Here is an 18556-nt window from a genome sequence, read left to right on the forward strand (position 1 = left end):
CCCAACGACTGTAGTCGAGTTGAGTGGCAAAAGATGAGAGGAAGGAAAAGTAGCCAAAACATCATAAGCGGTATATTGTATATTGATTTTAGACATGTTACGTCATATTAATCCAACTGTTTTCAGTTTCTTTAAGTGAAGACACACTCATGCCATGAATGAATTAAAAAAATTCAGTATGGATAGGAAAGCAAATGAATGGAAACGCAAGTTAGGCGAAATGAAAAAAAGAAAAGAAATGCATGAATTATCAACCTAATTTTCCATCTTTGCAATCAATACTTACGAAGCTGAAACTGTCCTTTTTGGCTTGGTGGTAATTGCTTTTGGCCCGTAGCGGCCCCTCTGACTCATGAGAGAGAGGTGCTGGAACACAGATGGAGTGTTCCCGAAGCTCCTGAGAGCAGGACAAGACCTCCATTCAGGTCAGAACAGAAGTTTAGCAATCTGGTCTGACACTATGTTTTATTCAAATCAAACCTCGATAAATCCAAATTAATTTGACTGAGATGAAAGCTATGGCTGAAGGAATCACCTCGTCCAGAGAAATAGGTTTTCTTAAGACAATCCTAGTGGGTGTCAGGAAAGCCAGTGGGGAAATGTCATTGCAGATGCAAGAAAATGCACCTTTCTGACCTGATTAAAATAAATGATATAACTAAATTATTTCCTTTCAGTCTTTGAAGATTATGTTGAAAATGTGGATGAAATGAACCTTATTTAAAGAGGCACCTCAGATGATAGCTGTACACGACCATAGCAGTGGTAAAAAGTACTGTAACTAAGTACATTTACTCAAGTGCAGTACATCAGTAAAACTACTTGACTCGAGTAAAACATTAAAATTCTGCTGACACATTTATGCATTTATAATCATCCAAAAATATTATATATAATATAATACTTCTGCATTATGAGTACTTTTACTTTTGATATTTTCAGTACATTTAGTGGATAATACTGTACATTTACTTGAATAAAATGCAGTAAATGTGGATACTTTTACTTTGGATCTAAGTATTTCTTGCAGAACAGCTAAATAGATACACATTTTAATATATTTTGATTTACTGAGTAATGTATTTACTTTTTGAGCAATGGAGCGCTAAAACCCATTGTGTCACCTCATAAATCAGACGTTTTTTCATAAAATGGGACATATTAGTTTTTCTCCAAACTTAGCAACGAGGAAAGAAGTTTGAAAATCCTTAACACTTAATTTCAGAAAATAAATCCAAAGCCCAACACAGCCCTACAACAATCACTCGACAAATTCAGCTAGTCATCTGTGAAAATGGCTGTTGATGAGAACTTCTTATCTGCAGCCAATGATCTATTTATCCCAACTCTATCTGCTTGAGCGGTAATGTATTATTGTAAATGAGGCCAGAGAAGGCCCTTGTGGTTTAGTGAGAGAACAAGTGTGTGTCAGATCCAGTGCAGTATGTAAACCGTTTGACATCAGTGTTTGGACTTTGTTTATGAGAACATCTGCGGCAGCTGCCCTATAAATTCCCAGTGTAGAGAAAACAGGAACAAAAAGTAAAAATTTTGTATGGCAGTGTACCATGGCGAGAAGCGGATCCAGTCGTGCCTCATCTGCAGCGCCATGGCCAACGTTTAGGGAAAGTCAAATTGGGAATGGAGAACTGAGACGATGTAACTGTGTATTTACAAGTCTGTTTTGCATAGCAACAGACAACCTCAAAGCGAGCTTATTGATGACCATCATATCAACCACACAGGACAGACAAACACATCTCTTTGTCTGGCTTTTTCTGAATTCCACAGACCACCAAGTCTGAGGTCTTTCATACTGAATTACTGCCTTTCTTTCACCTTCTGTAAAGACTTGCATGTGTTATTCTCTTAACAGTTGAGCAATATTGGTTGATATAATGATGTTGTTGTGTTTCCTTTCATCTCTAAGAATGTCTTCAGTGTCAGTGCTCTTGAAGCCTCATAGGCTTTTAATCAGTCAAGGTTTGTGGTTAAATACAGTAACAAGTATTCATAATGCTGAATTCATCTTAGCAGATGTTTACTTTCACTGAAGTGATGCCAATTATAAAAAAAAATTCAAAGTCTAAAAGAGCATACAAATAGAAACATGCAACCAAATGTATGAGCACCATAACAGTCACCGCACATAACTTTAGAATAGTGGAGTCATATAATAATAATAATAATAATAATAATAATAATAATAATAATAATAATAATAATAATAATAATAATAATAATAATAATGATAATAATAATAATGATTAATGAAACAACTTTATTTATACAGCACCTTTCATACAAGAAATGCAGAACAAAGTGCTTTACAATGAGGTAAATTAGACATTGAATGAACATAAACAGGGATACAATGGCAAAAAATTGTAAAGTAGGATGGAAAATAAAACACACTTGATAATAATAAAAGATTTCTGATTCTGATTCTGATAATAGTAAAAATAAGGTAAAAAATAAAATAAAAATACAAATAAGATGAAATATAATACATATAATGCATAACATAAGATTGAAAATAAAATAGAAATTAAACCCAATGAATAATAAGAATAAAATCATTATTAATAATGATTTTATTCTTATTATTCATTGGGTTTAATAAATAATAATTGCACGGTCAGTGTGCAGAATAAAAGTTCCAAGTAACTACTATAAGTAGCAGCAGGACATCAACACATTATTTTATTTTATGTATGGGTATATATACACTCGCTGATAAGTGCACTGACGCAACAATATTGCTATCATTTCATATTAACTGTTCCTTAATGGCAACATTATATTTAAATTACATTGAATCAACTTTTGTTTTACTATATTTCATAGAAGGGTAATTTAGATTTGACCCAGCACATTCAACACCATTTATTACAGTGAGATTTATAAGGGAGAAAAAAGGAATAAATCCCAAAAGCATCCATTATTTAAAATACATAGTTTAAACGTGATTTTTTATTTGTAGAATAGACGTTTGAATCGTATTTGCAAATCAGTGAATACGTCGAAAGTGCGTTACTCGTTATTAAAATAGATAAACATTCAGCAAGCTGCAGTGGAGCTGCAGCTGGTGTCTGTCGATGGCTTTTCGGCATATAAATAAACTTAACCGGAGGATAAAGTAAAAGCGACTTACTCAGTTTTTGGTTCAATATTTGTCGTCGTTCTTTCTTTGGCTGAATATGTTAGCTAAATTAAGCTAATCAAGCTAGCTAGCATGCTACAGTGACTTTTCCTCCACACGCATAAGAGTAGGGAGGACACCTACAAAGTATCTCGATGGCTTCATCTTCTGCAGTTGAAAAAGGTCTGAAATGCATGTTTTTATCTGTTGCTACTTTTCAACCCTATGGCTACGCAAAGCCTTTACAGCTAGCAAATGAATAGCCATAGCCTAATCCCTTTCCAGGGATCAACTAGGGATTAATTTTGTTACTCCATCAATAGGACACATCTGTGTTTAACGTTAGAGTGGATAAACTCAAAGTGGATAATCACAACTATAGTATAATGGTAGGACAATGTATCCCAAATCCCTTCATAAAAAGATATTATTTCATTTTGTGTTATCTTTTCTGTCCCTTATAACAACTTTGGTAAACATATGACTACTTTAATACAATCCACTATTATTCAAACTGTGTGTGTGTGTGTGTGTGTGTGTGTGTGTGTGTGTGTGGTTTGTATTATAGCAGAATGGCGTGAAGGTGACAGTTGTCTGGCTCCTGACCAGAGAGATGGCACCCTGCCAGAAGCCACCATTAAGAGACTGAGCTCCACCTCTCATAATAATGATACCACAGCATGGGTGGTATTCACTGACCATAATAAAGATGCAGAAGAAGAGGAGGGAGCTGTACCTGTCTCGGAACTCCTGAGACCAGGCTCGAATCACTTCACCCAGGAGAAACCTGTGTTTCCCAGCAGCGTCCCAGACACCAGGCTATGTGTCCCCTTAGAGTTGAGTGATGTTAATGGGGACATAGTCCCCTACACCATCAACCGATACCTGAGAGATTACCAGAGAGACGGTATCAGGTTCATTTACAACAACTACATCTGTTCCAGAGGTTGTATCCTGGGGGATGACATGGGCCTGGGAAAAACTGTACAGGTACAAAGTACATTAGCGACACACATTTATTTTCAGGATTGTTTAAATGTCTGCATGTTTTCCTCACATGGCTGTCTCTCTCGCTATCGTTTTCTCCACCTCTGTGATCTTATATTAGGTCATTGGTTTCCTTGCTGCTGTATTGCACAAAACGGGCACATGGGAGGACATCAAGAACAACATGTCTCCGTTTCTGCTGAGTCAGGCCTCCAGGCAAAGTAAACCCAACAAAGTGGGTATTGAAATATGCTAGTTACATAAAAGACATTTTATGACCGCACCTTGGCCAATAATGAAAATAAATAAATAAACAATCATTCTTATTTTCTGTATGTAGCGATCAAATTGGTTGGCTTATTTGAAGCTAATGTACTTGCAAGATTCTTACTGTTTGGAGTTGTATCCTCATGATTGTTTGCACTTATTGTAAGTCGCTTTAGATAAAAGTGTCAGCTAAATGTAATGAAATGAAAACAATGTCAAATATGAATCATAAAACTTAATAAATAAAGTACTTGTTTTTCAAATACCAGGTGCATTCCAGTGCAACAATAGTGTACAGCTACAGATTTGAGTATTGATTTGTTCTCCTCATGATTTTGGTGTTTCCATGATCTGATCTAGGTGTTCCTCATTGTGGCCCCACTGTCAGTGCTTTATAACTGGAAGGATGAACTGGACACATGGGGTCATTTCCAATATGTGGTGGTCCATGGGCTGAGGAAAGAGGAGGAGCTGACTCGCATCAAGAACGGACGCATTGAGATCGCTCTCACTACCTATGAGACTCTGCGCCTTTGTCTGGATCAGTTTAATAAGTAAGAGCCACGCTCAACACACTCGAGCTACATACAACATGAATCATATGTTTCATGAATGATATCTTAAATGCGTGATAGATTTTTTTCTTCTTCTAAAATATACCTTTGCCCTCCCTGCAGCATAGACTGGTCTGCTGTGGTCGTGGATGAGGCCCACAAGATAAAAAATCCAAACTCTCAGATCACTCAGGCAATGAAGGATCTGAAATGTAAGGTCAGTAAGCTTTATGTTTGTGTTATTATTTCATTAACTTTAGTCTCTGTGGATTTACTGTTAATAGAGAGCTGATGGTGTCATTAAGAATGTCAAAGTCTGCAGTCAAGCGGTCCTTATCTCTGCTGTATTAAAAATATTTTAAAATGTGCCACCATCATAATAAGTTGATCAAAACTTGTAAGCTTAGCTTTGCATTTGGACCACACTTTCGATGCTAGATTTGCACTTGTATTTTCATCAGATCCGAGTTGGCCTCACTGGCACAATCTTACAGAACAACCTTGAGGAGATGTGGTGTGTCATGGACTGGTGGGTTAAGAGACTTTTATATTACAACACTTTTTTGCATTTTTTGCAACTTGTTTTTTGACAAGTGTTCTTATTAGCTTTCAAAATATTTTTTTATTCTTTTTAGGGCCTTACCTGGTTGCCTCGGCAGCTTAGGACATTTCAAGAACAAGTTTTCGGATCCGATTGAGCAAGGGCAGAGGCACAGTGCAACCAAACGTGCCCTAGCTACCGGGAGGAAGACTGCCAGAGCCCTGGTGAGGAAGATTTCCCACTGGTTCCTCAGAAGGACTAAAGCTCTCATCAAGGAACAACTGCCTAAAAAGGATGACAGGGTAAGATTGGTGAAGACTTTCTCTTCTGGAAACTCCATCTACAAGACAATATTCCATCATTATAATATCCAGAGGTCTAGCATGTCTAAAAGCAACCCTCAAACTAACTCTGTGTTGTGCTTTCTCCTAGGTGGTGTATTGCTCTCTGACAGATTTTCAGCAGACTATGTATCAGACGGTGCTGGACTCTAAAGATGTGACGTTAATGCTGAGGTCCTCAGAAAAATGTGACTGCCAAAGTGGACGCACCCGCGGACGCTGCTGCTATGAAGTTAGTTCTCCACTTTTACCATTGTGTGCCTCAGTATGCTGGGTATTGTAGATGCTTCAAATCTGATGTAAGCCGTCTCATAATTGAATTTCTTTAGGAGTCAAGCTCCCTAAAATACGATTTGTGTGATTCAGGTGAACTGGCCCTTTTAGGTATCTAAGCGGTACCTCTGCATTCTACATTTAAATTCATTGTACTGCAGTGAAATTTAAAACACGCACATTTGAGCCTGTTGCCATTGTCCAATTGATTTTAAATGCAGGGAATTAACCTTTTTAATTTTTACATTTGAGTTACATTCTTAAAAAACGTTCATATAATTGAGAAATTAAAGATTGAGCGCTTTTCTTCTTTTCTTGCAGACAAACTCAGAAGGTGTGAAAATGAAGGGGCTATACTTTAGTTACTTGGCCATATTGAGGAAGGTTGCCAATCATGCAGCACTGCTTCAGTCCACCGCAGGCACCAGCAAGAAACAGGTAGAAACATGTTGCCCTGGGCGTCCCGTTAGCTCACCCGGTAGCACAGGCGACCCATATACAAATGCTGAGTCCTTGCCACAGCGGCCCGTGGTCATTTGCTGCATGTCGTTCCCCGCCTCTCGCTCCCCCTTTCACGATCTACACTTCTCTCTCTGTCATTAAAGGCATAAAAAGCCCAAAAATATAAAAAATAATAATAAAAAGAAACATGTTGCCCTATAACTGAGTTACTATACTTGTTCATTAGAGCTATCACCTGGACAGTTTTTACAGACTAAGTTCCTACCTTCTAGTGATGGATTTTGTTCACTTAACTAATTTGTTTCTTCCAGGAAAAGTATGTGGGGGGCATCTGTGCAAAGGTATTCCAAAAGTTTCCAGAATTTGTGCAGAGATGCAAAGACGAAGCATTTGAGGCCTTGTCAGACCCGATGTACAGTGGAAAGATGAAGGTATTAATTTGGGAATATAAATTCAGTCATCTGCGCATTATAGATTGTTTCAGTGTCTGTGAACATATCTGTGTTTCCTTTCAGGTTTTGCAGAAGCTGATGAAGTATTACCTGCAAAGGAGAGATAAAGTACTTATTTTTTCTCTCTCAACCAAGGTGAGAGCTGTGTTTGTGTCAGTACCTTGTGTTTATTGAAATCAGAATGTGTGTGTGTGTGTGTGTGTGTGTGTGTGTGTGTGTGTGTGTGTGTGTGTGTGTGTGTGTGTGTGTGTGTGTGTGTGTGTGTGTGTGTGTGTGTGCATGAGCACGCACGCATGTGCTGAACAGGAAAATGATTTGATGCTCACAGTGATGTTATTTCAAAAGCAAGTTTGCTTGTTGGTTTAATAGCTTTACCCGGTTTTATCCATTCAGCCTTTCAGCACAATAACAGGCCTGAACACACTCTCTTAATTGCCACTGCTGTTAGAGCAGATGACTTGTTTACAGAAGAAATGGAAGCAGGAGGCATGGTTTCTCATGACATAGATTAATAGGTAAAGCCTTTGGGTTCCATAAGTGGGGGCAATTAGAGTTTTAAAGATAATTAGACTGCAGGGTCTAATGGTTGCTGTTACCTGAGACAATATAATAACATTTCTGGCTGCTATGAGGTCATATTTTCATGGCCTATGTTTTGCTTTTTTGGTAATCATAGAGTCCATACAGTTTTGATTGTGCAAGTATTACCCATATAGTATATCTATAAATATACAAGTCTAAGGGATATTCTGTTATTACATTTGTTTGTGTAGCCTTTACATTTTGTCTCCCAAACAAACTCTTCAACGTTGACGATGGGTGAATTCACACAGTAGATGTCAGGTTCTAAAACAGCTGATTTATGTGCTTTATGTGTTCTCAACCTGTCAGCTGTTAGATGTGCTGGAGAGCTACTGCATGGCCGAAGGGCTGGACTACAGCCGGTTGGACGGAACCACCAAATCCAAAGAGAGAGTCCAGATTGTCAAAGACTTCAACTCCTCCTCTCACATCAACCTCTGCCTGGTTTCCACCATGTTAGTCGAACAATAACAATTAGATAAAGAAGTTGTGTTTTCTTAGATTTCATATTCACATTTTAATTTTTTCCAGTAAGTGCTTATTTTAAAAGTATTCACAACCTTGAATCTGTGTCTTTGTTCCATCAGGGCGGGTGGTCTTGGTCTCAACTTCACAGGGGCCAATGTGGTAGTGCTCTTTGACCCCACATGGAACCCAGCCAATGACCTCCAAGCTATTGACAGGTAGGTCGTGGGCCATATCTTGACCGACTTTACACAGCATTTTATTCTGTTGCTGCTTCTCTCAACCACCACCAGCTTGAAAAAGCACTGTAGCTGCACGTATAGTGTACCTAGTCTGACTGATGCCTGTGTGTTTATATGTTTGTGTCTCTCTTCAGGGCATATCGTATTGGCCAGTGCAGGGATGTGACTGTTCTGAGGCTGATCTCATTGGGGACTGTCGAGGAGGTTATCTACCTCCGACAAGTTTACAAACAGGTGCCAGATAACTAATTAACCACACACACAGGTCAAATAATAACAGACAAGTACAGAATTGCTTTAATAACTGTTTGTATGATTACTTATAATTACTTTTTTTCCCCTCTTTCAGCAATTGCAGTGCACAGTTGTGGGCAAGGAGAGTGCACGGCGGTACTTTGAGGCAGTGCAGGGGCACGGTCTCCATAAGGGAGAGCTGTTTGGGATCAAAAACCTCTTCAGGCTGCAGACCCAAGGGACATGCCTCACCCACAAGCTAATAGAGGTTAGACACCCTACATGCCTTTTGCTCTTTGATTGACAAGAAAACCTTTACTATATTTCTATTCTTTGGAATTTACTCCTACTGTAAATGAACTTATAATGGAAGCCCTTAACTCTTAAGTGTTATTGTAGGAATTGCAACGTCATTGAATTGATGTAGTATGATGAAAAGGTTATGTTTTGATAAATGTGTGTCTCATTTTTTGCTCTTCCTGTCAGCGAGAAGGACGAGTAGAGGCCGGTGTAATGACAAGCAGCACACACACAGGCGAAGAGAAGGAGGAGGAGACGAAGGGAGTTAGCGTGAGTAGCTCTTCCGTTCTCAGAGACCCAGAACATCAGGGCACTCATCTTCCCATCCCTCACCGCGTCGTCTCTCCCAGGCGGCCCGCTCATCCTCCCATTCCCACGTGAAAGAGGGGATACCTCAAACAGGGACCTTCCTGTCTGTCATTCAACCAACTCACGCAATCTCATTTAACTTTTTCTGCCTTAGTTGAGACTTTCTTTCTTTATTTGCTTCCTCAAATCTTCTTTGTCTTGTAATCTTCCTGATTTAAAAATGGTTTTGTAAGACAACAATCCCAGCTTCTACGATGACAAAATCAGACAAATGATGCAACCTTTTAAGGAAGAACATGGAGAAAGTGACAAAGTGACCACAATCGTTCTTGTCAGTGTCACGTACTCAACCCTGCTGTAGGTTTTAAAGGTGACTGTTAAAGGTACCTTGAAAACCTGTAACAATTGGAATCCATTGTAACCCGCTGACCTCAGCTCCTGTTCTCTGCGAGTTTGAAAAACTAAAGACCTTTTATGGCAACCCTTTCAAGCGCACAGGGTAAAAGTATTTAATACAGTTTGCAACAAAAAATAAACTGCAATGCAATAGATTTTGGGTGGAGTATCACTTTAAGGCCTTGTCTTACAGACATTGTTTTTTACACTCAATTCTTTGTATTTTAGCGACACTGAAGGATGAGGTTTTCTTTGTCTGCTTCTCACTTTCTCTCTGGTGCTGTGTGAAACAGCTGGATGTAATTACTTTTGTGTCCTAATACAAGGAGCAGACCACACTGAAGCCTATCTTCTGCTTTTCAGCTATTTATTTACACAGTGATACCCCTTATCATCCCGTTCCCAGCCAGGTCCTTTTTACTGGGCTGCTGAGTCCACTGAGGCCTTTCAGATTCTTTAAAAAACACAGAATACACTGGGGTGCCTTAACACGCACAGAAAAGGCTTGAGGCATGTAAACACCAACATGCACACAAGTACAGCAGAATTGGGTGAAAATTGGTGAAAATAGAATCACAGTTGGTGGTCTCTCCCATAAAGGCCCATTCATATAACTCCAGGAAATGTTATGACCCCTATGCTTTATTCATATTACATCATGATGGAGGGCTTATGTCACATTTATTTTTTATTATGATTTCTTTTGATCTGTTTTGTTTTACACAATATCTCGCATGGTGTCATGACGTCCACTGAAAGATGGCATTTGTGCTATTTTGTAGCTAAGTCTTTTTCACACGGTGAATATTCAGTTTATTTCAATTTCTTACATTATTTCTTGTTCTCGTACTCCCTACCTTGTATTGCTTTTTAATGCCAATCTGTCCCTACTTTTATAGCCGTTTGTTTGTACTGTTTTATTTAAGGAGTCTGGAGATTCTCCATCTACAGATGGCCCTGTACTGAATGAGGAACCAGCGAAGGAGAACATGAGTTCATCAAAGGTCCCCAGAGGGGTGTTGGACTTCAGCAGTGGAAGTGAAGAGGATGAGAAGGAGGGTCTTAAGAGGAAGGTGTCAAACCCCAGTGCAATAGATGGCAACAGGGGTATGGATGCTGCCGCTGGTCCTGGTCGAATGAGTCTCCTCCAGCATGGTTTCTCAAGGCTCCTCGAAAGGGTCAAAGGAAAACCAGAGTTGGCAGAAGGGGACAGTAGTCCGGGTGCCGAAGAAAGCCCATCTGAGGAAGATGCTGTGGTTCAAAAGATGGAGGGTACCTCCTCTGGCATTTCCAAGTGCTCCAATACAGCAAATGGTGCAGTCTGTCTCCCTAAATTGGGAACGAAAACCCTGGACATCTCCAGCAGTTCAGACGGGGATGATGGAGAGGGGGGGAGGCAAGAGAGGGTTGCTATAAGAAAGAGACAGGACCTGAAAGGAACAAATAAGAAAATTACAGTGGATGAGGAGAGTGATGGACATTCCTCACCAGACAAAAATAAACCTAACAAGCTCAAAACTAAAGTTTCAAAAGTGCGCCGCTTCAAAGGTTATTCAGATGAATCCGAGGATTTGGACATGGAGGCAAAGACGTGGCCCAAGAGGGACGCTTTAAAATCACACTGTAGAGGAGGTGACTGTGGGAGAGAAAGGCTAGACTGCAGCAGAAAGCGGCAAAGTGCTAGTGTTAGGGGCAAGGCCAGATCCAAACACACAGAAGACATAGAGACGTTCACATCTTCAGAAGATGAACACACTCCTGTTAAGAAAGGGAGATCTACAGGATGTCACTTCACATCTCCACAGATGGAAAGATCCAGATTTGAGTCGTCGAAAGGTGGGCAAAGAGCTGCAACAACCAACAGGACAGAGAGACAACAAGGCATGCCTTGTCAGACATCCCCGGCATCCAAAGGAAATATAACTATCGACAGTGTGCTAGGTTAGATTCAATACTTATTTTTATGCGATAGAAATTCTCAATTATCTTAATTTCCACATTTATGATGTATATTTCTATTAAAAGGGGGCGTGCACGAGGTGTTGTACACCCACTCTAACCAGCGTGTGGTGGGCGGGAGCAAAGCAGAGGAGCGGATGGCTAGAGCTGCTGTAAGAGACGTGTTTGAGCGCAAGATGTACTCTCAGCTCCCGGCCAATCACCTTCTGACCCAGGAGGTACATACTGCCTTAACATGTGCCTGGTTCAGTGATTCCTCAAATATATAATATTGTGATTGTATGTTGCCATTCCAAATTAGATTAGATCAATTGAATTACATTTGAAAAAGACTAAGAATAACTTTTTTCAGAAACCGGGACTCAATACTCCAAAGGCCTCCATGTTAACTGTGTCATTCAAACCTCTTTTACTTGGTTTAAATGTAAGAGTGTCTAGCAATTGTATATTGGCATGCAGAATAAGGCTTCCCAGTACTGTATCAGTCACACATACTCACTATGACATGGGAGTGGATGTAAACAAAAGCTGTTCTTTGTATCTTAACAATAGCTTAGTCGTGCTTGATGAGTTGCAGCAGTGTAACAGTGTTACCTATTTTCAAATCTGTGGTCCGTAATGCCGTTAACATCCACTGTAAGCCTGCTCATCTCAGTAGACAGCACTGACTAGTGGAGAGAGGCAGTTGGTGGACAAACTTGGCACTACTGTGGTTTCGTTTGTCTTGAGTTTTGCATTAGAGATGTTTTGATTTTTAAAGGTTCTATACACGATAGTCAGATCATTGTTATAGCAGCAAACAAGTATTTGCTGTATAAAGATATAGTGGAGTAATGTCTACCTGAGCAGAGAATTATATTTTATGTTTTATGTTGTAATCCCAGTTTCTCGGTTCTTTTTTTAGGCGCCATGTACTAAGTACTGAGTCTTTACCGCAGCGGCCCGGGTTCGAAGTGTAATTCTTTGGTATGATACAAATCTTGTTTTATTGTTCTAGAGTCTGTCATGCAGCCCACCAGACAGTCAGCCTTGCCCCTCTACTGTCAGACTGGACAGGCCCAGTGTGGACCATCCAGTCACCTTCGCCGACAGGAATGTGCACCACACCAGACACACCACCTTCATCATTGGAGAGACTCCCCAGGCAATATGCAGGTACTGAAAACGGTGTTTGAAGAGGTGAAGAGAAAAGAACGAAGGCAATAGCAGCTAGGATAATGCAAAAGAAAGCTAAGAGGATAGAAAAAGTGTAGCGTATGAGATATGACGTATATACCATGAGAAGAGTAAAGAAGGGTGGGGTGGATAAGAAAAGTAATGGGTAGGTGTGGTGAAGGAAAAATGACTCAGGGTAAAGGGGCCAGCATGGTTTGTATGAGAATAAATCAGGCCAGGGAATGAAAGGAGGAAAGAGGGTCTAAAGAGTGAAGTCGGAAGAGAGAAATTTCCTGGCAGTGCAGGGAAGTAGGCCAAAACTTACCACAGATATGGTGTTGAGCGCCCCCACCTGGGCCTCAGGAATTGTATGTATGTGTGTGTGTGTGTGTGTGTGTGTGTGTGTGTTTAGTGAGAGACCACCTCTGAGTTTTTCCTTCCACCTATTTCCCAGCATCATGCCAAAGATTACCCAGTTATGTTCAGACCCAACAGGGCTGGAGTTTTCCCCTCCACAACCACAGCCCTCCTGAGTCTAACCAAAAATGATCGCCTGAGGACTTCCAAACCCACACTGATATACACGCACACGTCCTAACAAGCATTTACGCACACGTACAGACACACACATCTGAAATACACACCTCTGTCCTGCTGCATCACCTCCGCCCCCCCCACCTTCCCAAACTCGTATACAGACACCTTTATGGCTCCAATCTCACTTCCCAAAGGGGAAGACTGTGTCTCTGCCCAGAGGCTCACCAGGGAGTGAAAATAGTATACACTAGTTATATTGAAATCCCCTCAATTAACCTTGCTGTTTAATCATTTAATTCCACATTCACGTCGCGTTTTACTGCTGTTACTTTTATTTATTGTTTTTCCAGTGAAAGCCACAAATGGTAATATCACCAGCATAATGCTGCTGTACCACCAGTGACTTTGAAGTATTTCTGTCCCTGAGTCTGGTTAGACCAACGTTTTAATGACCTGCCTTGGTGCTCAGGAAAAACACCTCATACTGCATGGCTCTCTGGATATGAGCCTGAATATGTGGAGAACTATTCATCTTAGGCTAGGCCTGACGGACCCGCAGAATATCTGATTAATAGTATAGGCCTTGTGGAGGTTTTTTTAAAGGCGAAGGTTTACGTGAGATTTAAAGTACTTTGCTGTATGCTCATATGTGCCAAATTCAGGCAACGTTCTATCTGTACGTGTGTGAATCTGGGGATGCAGAATCGCAGGAGATTCGCTGGTGATAATAATAATGGTCGTATTTATTGTGCGTGGATATTTATTCACACTCATTTGTGTCTTTGTGTCTTTTATGTGCTCTTGTGTAGACAGCAGATGGAGGAAATGGCAGAAAAATTAAAATTTCCCTCAGTCCCTCAGTTTGCAGTGGAGATTCTGAGGAGAAACTCAACCCAGAGAGTGGCCTGGCTACGACAGTATTACACTTCACTGAACCACCCCGACCTGGCCAACACAGTCACACACAATTTCCCACAACCTGATTCAGCACAGACCTCCTCTTCAACTGCTACCTCCACAACATCCACCAAAACAGCTGCAACGTCTCACACACATACCAGAGCCCCACTAAAGGATGTTCCAAAAGCCAAGAGAAAGCCTAAATACACCCAGAAGAGTCCTGAACCTAAAACTAAGCCTGAAACCCCACAAAATGATGTTTATGTGCTGCAGAAAAAGTCTAGACAACCACAATATGATGTTTCTGAACCCCAGACAAAGAATAGAAACCCCCAAAATGATGTTATATCTCCTCCGAAAAAGCAAAAGAGCCCTCAAAAGAATGCACTAGAACCTCTAAGTGATGTTCCGAGCCTTGAGTCAGGGGAGCAGGAGGAGACGGTCTGCAGTGCCAGAGGACATAAGAGGACAAAGAGGGGTAGTGTTTCTGGTTCTGGAGCCTTCAGAGCTGGTGGTGGTCTTGGCTTGGATCAGGCCAGCAGCAGTGGTCTGGGGTCTGGGGAGGCTGCTACTTTCCTGAACTACACAGACAGAGATATCCCTTCTTCTCCGGACCTCAGCCATGGCAAGTCCACCACGTTATCCAAACCCACAGCAAAGGGAAGGGAGCAAGAGCAAAAACCGTCTTCCAGGACAAGTGAAACTTTTCGAGGCCAGAGAGAAAATCCTCCGACCTCTTCTCCACCTGAGCAAGCCACATCCACCTCCAGTCATCGTTCCCTCCTCACAGATCTGATCGGGGACACCTCAATCCTCGACGATCTTCTCAAACCCAAACGCAGGGGCTGCACAAAAACACCCCCTGCACTCTCCACTGTGTCAGTAAGCACATGTCTCACCGCACCTTCTCCATCCAGAATCACTAGCAATACTGATTCTGGTTCAGTAGGCCTCATAGACTCTCTGTCCTCTTCAAACTCAAAGAAACCACCTAAACACCAGGTGGTATCAAAGGGCAGTCACAGAGACTTCTGGGACATCTTGAATGAAGGCAATGAGGAGAGCATCAACAGGTTAACGGACCCGGCAGAAGTGCAGAGGGTTTGCATCAACACTACCTTTGCAGCTAGAGGTAGGTCTGAAAAAAAGGACAGCGAGAGTCTCTGGAAGACTAATGAGAAGTTTCTGTGGAAGAAATGATACAAGAGAGACCATTCGAGTGATAAAAGTTCATTTTTCACTTCTGTCCTTTTTACTTTTGCAGTATAAAAATATCATGAATTGTATTTTTCTGCATTTTCCTGCCTCAGATTTCCTCAACAGATTTTATTATTGAATGTCTTTTTAGTTTTTTACTATAATTACATGAAAATATTGAGTGTTTAATGAATTAGTGACTGTTACTTGAATAAACAGGGTGTTAATCACTCTAGAAATGTAAACCTTTTGTATATTTTATGGAAGTTATTGGCATGTTTATTGCTTTATTTCTGAAAGTATTTTAACATTTACTCATTTATAAAAAGAAGTGGAACAATTGAGCCAAAAACATCACAATGGTAAATATGTAATATAGGGCTGTATATAGACTTAAAAGTATCTTCATTATTGATAAATCGTTGGACTATACAATGTCAGAGAAAAGTGAAAAAGGACCATCACAATTCGCCAAAGACATTTATTTTACAATAATGTGGGACATGGTTATATGGAAAAATCCTCACATTTTAAAAGCTTGAACCATCTTTTGCTTGAAAAATAACTTAATAAACAAAATAATTACATGCTGATCAACTAATTGTTTCAGCTCCAATTATTTTCTAAAAATAGGTCCAATAAACTTTACAAGTATGTTTATGCCTCTTGTGTGGACATGTACGGTAGTTAAAGGTCAGTATCAATGTTCAAACTGTTGCTGCACCTGATATAATGTTAAGTGTATGACAGAGAAAACCCAACCCGCTGTAGGCATTGGCCATTATCGTTATTGGATATCAAGACTGCCACCCGGAGTCTGCTGGTGGCCCTGCAGACATATCGCTTAAAACTCCCTAACGGCTGTTACAGTATATCTCAAAAGTGAGTACACCCTTTAGATTTTTGCAAATATTCTGTTATATCCTTTGCTTCCAGCATTGCTGCAGAGGTTGCAGAAGGGGAGATGTCAGCCTGTCAGTGCCCAGACCATACGCCGCACACTGCATCAAATCGGTTTGTATGGCCGTTGCCCCAGACAGAAGCCCCTTCTGAAACCGATGCATAAGAAAGCCCGCAAACAGTTTGCTGAAGACAATGAATCCAAGAACATGAGTTACTGGAACCATGTCCTGTGGTCTGATGAGACCAAAATAAACCTGTTTGGGTCAGATGGTGTCCGGCGTGTGTGGCGGCACCCTGGTGAGGAGTACCAAGACAAATGTGTTTTGCCTACAGTCAAGCATGGTGGTGGCAGCATCATGGTCTGGGGCTGCATGAGTGCTGCCGGCACTGGGGAGCTGCATTTCATTGAGGGACACATGAATTCCAATATATACTGTGACATCCTGCAGCAGAGCATGATCCCCTCTCTTCGGAAACTGGGCCGTAGGGCAGTTTTCCAACATGATAATGACCCTAAACACACCTCCAAGATGACAACGGCCTTGCTGAAGAAGCTGAAGGTTAAGGTGATGGACTGGCCAAGTATGTCTCCAGACCTAAACCCAATTGAGCACATGTGGGGCATCCTCAAGAGGAAGGTGGAGGAGTGCAAGGTGTCCAACATCCGTGCGCTCCGTGATGTCGTCGTGGAGGAGTGGAAGAAGATTCCAGAAGCAACCTGTGCAGCTCTGGTGAATTCCATGCCCAGGAGGGTTAAAGCAGTGCTAGATAACAATGGTGGTCACACAAAATATTGACACTTTGGGCACAATTTAGACATGTTCACTATGGGGTGTACTCACTTTTGTTGCCAGCTGTTTAGACATTAACAGCTGTGTACTGAGTAATTTTCAAAGGACAATAAATCTATACTGTTATTCAAGCAGCACACTGACTACTTTAAGTTATATCAAAGTTTCAGTAGGATAATGTTATCCCCTGAAAGGATATAACAGAATATTTGCAAAAATCTAAAGGGTGTACTCACTTTTGAGATATACTGTATGTCTCTGTTCCTCTGAACACCTCACTGCCTCCCGCTCCTCATGAGAGTGTGCATATTGTGTACATGGTGTGCTCTCCCCTGCATAGTGTTCTGCACAGTAATCTGAGGCTCAGTTGTGCCGCAAACGCCCCTCAGAGCGGAAGCTGCTGCGCAATTAGTGAAATAACAATAAGCAGTTGAAGACTTAGTGGAGCTGGGAGAAGATGGGGAGTCGTTTTCACACCCATCCATCCACTGCACTCTCACACTTAGTTAAAGTGTGTGTCAAACTATGGTGACAGAATCATTTGCACCACTCCAAAAAAAAGCAAAAAAAGATAAGTTATGTGACATAGAAATGTCATAGCTTAGCTGTAATGTGACAACCGAGCAAGTCCTTACTGTGTGTGTGTGTGTGTTTGTGCGCATGTGCTGAACCTCACAGCTGTGTCTGACCTCTTTCAGCTGTTGCACTGAAGTAAATAGAACCCCAAAGAGAGCCGCTCTGTGTAAGTGTTGTGTTGGGTTTAGCAGAAATGAGAAAGTGCTGATGGCTAACAATATACAAGAGAAAGGACTACGTGCCTCGACAGAACATGCATCTCGGTAAATTGTGTGTGTGTGTGTATATACCTTCTGGGTGGTAGATCATGACAATCTTCACACACATATACTGAGGCCACACATTTGTCACACCTGTTCAAATCACAGACAGAGGAGGATAAAAAGCCCTTTCTCTTACCCCAAGCCATTCCCTGTCTGCTTTTCTCTTTCTGTTTCACCCTCAACTGAGAATTGCAGATCCCTATCTGTCTTTTTGTGATCATAGTCTGGTTCAAGTGAGATAGCAGAAAGGCTTAGCATTTAACTGACAATAGAAAGGCTCTCCAACTGACTGAAAGTGGTTTGAGGCTAATGGAGGCCAGCTAACATGGCTCAGTGGCAAACAAAGCTCTCTTATCCTTAATGCTAACTGCAGGGTTCTGTCAGGGTTCTGGAGTGAGACATACAACCCCCATGAGTGATCAGTGACTGTCCCAAGTCAGTCTGATGATTGTATTTCATTATATTACACGCCATGGTGCAATTTGCACAAGACATACCACCAAAGAGACAGTGTTTTTCCACTTCTCCCATTAGTGTCTCCTCTCTTTGTGTCAAGGGCAGGGTGAGAAGTCTGTTTATATTCCCTAACCACTATAACCTGGGTGTCAGTGAGTCTGTTATAAACTGGACAGTCAGACAGCACGGCCCTTGCAATGTAGGTTTATTTTCAGAAGTCAGACTGTGACACCTAGTTTGATTTGATTTGTAAAAATCTGTTAATGAGTGCT

General features: G+C 41.1%; 1 protein-coding gene across 3 annotated transcripts; it reads left to right on the forward strand.

Moving 5' to 3' along the window:
• Positions 1-3086: 3086 nt before the first annotated feature.
• ercc6l2 (excision repair cross-complementation group 6-like 2) lies at positions 3087-15877 on the forward strand. Of its 3 annotated transcripts, none has more exons than XM_029439349.1 (20): positions 3087-3325; positions 3711-4132; positions 4251-4364; positions 4757-4950; positions 5074-5167; positions 5412-5479; positions 5586-5793; positions 5924-6064; positions 6427-6543; positions 6879-6998; positions 7083-7154; positions 7911-8056; positions 8189-8284; positions 8443-8542; positions 8658-8810; positions 9029-9112; positions 10474-11488; positions 11573-11724; positions 12504-12661; positions 14008-15877. In XM_029439349.1, the coding sequence occupies exons 1-20, from the start codon at positions 3298-3300 to the stop codon at positions 15296-15298; spliced, it is 4773 nt and encodes a 1590-aa protein (XP_029295209.1). In that variant the 5' UTR covers positions 3087-3297; the 3' UTR covers positions 15299-15877. The 3 variants fall into 3 exon arrangements, with proteins under 3 accessions (XP_029295209.1, XP_029295211.1, XP_029295210.1); XM_029439351.1 differs by having other exon boundaries at positions 10477-11488; XM_029439350.1 differs by having other exon boundaries at positions 3714-4132.
• The last annotated feature ends 2679 nt before the right edge of the window (positions 15878-18556 follow it).

This window comes from Cottoperca gobio, chromosome 9 (assembly GCF_900634415.1).
Source record: "Cottoperca gobio chromosome 9, fCotGob3.1, whole genome shotgun sequence".
Classification (NCBI taxonomy): domain Eukaryota; kingdom Metazoa; phylum Chordata; class Actinopteri; order Perciformes; family Bovichtidae; genus Cottoperca; species Cottoperca gobio.